Below are 2,500 nucleotides of genomic sequence, written 5' to 3'. Positions count from 1 at the left end.
TTGTGTACAACTTTGTTGATGAAAGGCCTCTACCCCGGGGTGAGGGGGCTCGTGGGAGCTGCCCCGGGGTGAGGGGGCTCGTGGGAGCTACCCCGGGGTGAGGGGGCTCGTGGGAGCTACCCCGGGGTGAGGGGGCTCGTGGGAGCTGCCCCGGGGTGAGGGGGCTCGTGGGAGCTGCCCCGGGGTGAGGGAGCCCCTGTAAGCTGCCCCGGGGTGAGGGGGCTCGTGGGAGCTACCCCGGGGTGAGGGGGCTCGTGGGAGCTGCCCCGGGGTGAGGGAGCCCCTGTAAGCTGCCCCGGGGTGAGGGGGCTCGTGGGAGCTACCCCGGGGTGAGGGGGCTCGTGGGAGCTGCCCCGGGGTGAGGGAGCCCCTGTAAGCTGCCCCGGGGTGCTGGTGTGGGTGGTGGGGGCGCTGGGCTGGGAAGGCGGGAACAGCATAGGAAAATGAATAACATTTGAGAAAGTAGAAGAGACCGGAATTGAAGGATGAGAGGAAATGTGTGGGAGTGAATAAGGGAGATAAGAGGGGAGTGAAGGAGAAGACAGCTTGGGGCAGCAGTCGAGGAAGACTTGGACACGACAAGGAGTGCAGGAGGTTATCTCTTGAGGTTATCTTGAGATGATTTCGGGGCTTTTTAGTGTCCCCGCGGCCCGGTCCTCGACCAGGCCTCCACCCCCCAGGAAGCAGCCCGTGACAGCTGACTAACACCCAGGTACCTATTTTACTGCTAGGTAACAGGGGCATAGGGTGAAAGAAACTCTGTCCAGTGTTTCTCGCCGGCGCCTGGGATCGAACCCAGGATCACAAGTCCAGCGTGCTGTCCGCTCGGCAGACCGGCTCCTTGGAGGAGGTCTAAAGGTACTGCGCGAGGCGGGAACAACACTGCAAAGTCATTCCAGTGAGACTGTAACCGGCCAAGCAGCAGTACAGGAGACGGGTGCAGTGCTCCGTGTATCTGTATCCCTTCAGGCTGGGGAGGGCCATCCTGTTGTGAGGCGAGCCAGGAGACCCGGGTTCGAACCCTGGGCAGCGTGGGACGACTGGCCACTGTTCGTCACTGTGCACCAAGCAGCAACTAGGTTGTAATGACATGGTTGTAAAGCGACGAGCGGATCGTGTTGTGGGTAAAGCACGGTACCGAATAATTTAACCGGTTCCGGTAACCGGCCCTAGGATTATATCAAGAATAAAAATGAATCAATAATAAAAATAAAGAGATAATAACAATACAAATTACGATATACAGAAACCCGAATTGTCTATTGTAGAGATATACACGCGTGCGTGCGCGTGCGTGCGTGCGTGCGCGTGCGTGCGTGCGTGCGTGCGTCACACCACCACAGCAATACAAACATTTCATTACATTACCCTAAAACCAAATAATTTGGCAAGGAACACACTATGTTGATTAATGTCTCCGATTCTTAAGACAGGTTGAGTCACGTCTTGCGAGATGGCCAGGACCGCCTCTGTCAATCACCGGAGGACGTTATTGCACCTCCAGGGATCACTCAGCCACCCCCGTTGCCACCATAACCCAGTTATTGACTCACGCTTTGTACCTCGACTTCACTCCATGCCTTATCATAGTGACTCTCAGAGATAATGTAATTATGGCACCCGTCCGGAGCAAGGCACCCGTCCGGAGCATGGCACCCGTCCGAAGCATGGCACCCTTCCGGAGCATGGCACCAGTCCGGAGCATGGCACCCGTCTGGAGCAAGGCACCCGTCCGGAGCAAGGCACCCGTCCGGAGCATGGCACCCGTCCGAAGCATGGCACCCGTCCGGAGCATGGCACCAGTCCGGAGCATGGCACCCGTCCGGAGCATGGCACCAGTCCGGAGCAAGGTACCCGTCCGGAGCATGGCACCCGTCCGGAGCATGGCACCCGTCCGGAGCATGGCACCCGTCCGAAGCATGGCACCAGTCCGGAGCATAGCACCCGTCCGGAGCATGGCACCCGTCCGGAGCATGGCACCCGTCTGGAGCAAGGCACCCGTCCGGAGCAAAGTACCCGTCCGGAGCAAGGTACCCGTCCGGAGCATGGCACCCGTCCGGAGCATGGCAACCGTCCGGAGCAAGGCACCCGTCCGGAGCAAGGTACCCGTCCGGAGCAAGGTACCCGTCCGGAGCAAGGCACCCGTCCGGAGCAAGGCACCCGTCCGGAGCAAGGTACCCGTCCGGAGCATGGCACCCGTCCGGAGCATGGCACCCGTCCGGAGCATGGCACCCGTCCGGAGCATGGTACCCGTCCGGAGCAAGGTACCCGTCCAGAGCAAGGCACCCGTCCGGAGCAAGGCACCCGTCCGGAGCATGGCACCCGTCCGGAGCATGGCACCCGTCCGGAGCATGGTACCCGTCCGGAGCATGGCACCTGCCCAGTTACTTTCTAAAGTTGAGAAATAAACTTGACACGACCTTGAGTGGGCAGCGGTCACTCGCCGCCCTGCCAGGGGCCAGGTTCTGTGCCGCCAAACGTCTTAAGCTTGTGTGTAGAA

General features: G+C 60.4%; 2 protein-coding genes across 2 annotated transcripts in view; both read left to right on the top strand.

The window, feature by feature from the left end:
• LOC123770402 (uncharacterized) overlaps positions 1–2,395 on the top strand; it is a 4,682-nt gene extending 2,287 nt beyond the window's left edge. The window contains exon 2 of the mRNA XM_069339531.1: positions 1,635–2,395. Coding sequence (XP_069195632.1) covers positions 1,635–2,395 — 761 coding nt within the window. The remainder of the gene's footprint in view (positions 1–1,634) is intronic.
• Positions 1–2,500, top strand: part of LOC123770419 (uncharacterized) — a 44,402-nt gene that overhangs the window by 21,390 nt on the left and 20,512 nt on the right. The window lies entirely within an intron of this gene.

This window comes from Procambarus clarkii, chromosome 42 (genome assembly GCF_040958095.1).
Source record: "Procambarus clarkii isolate CNS0578487 chromosome 42, FALCON_Pclarkii_2.0, whole genome shotgun sequence".
Classification (NCBI taxonomy): domain Eukaryota; kingdom Metazoa; phylum Arthropoda; class Malacostraca; order Decapoda; family Cambaridae; genus Procambarus; species Procambarus clarkii.
This window is presented reverse-complemented; position numbering and strand designations above follow the sequence as displayed.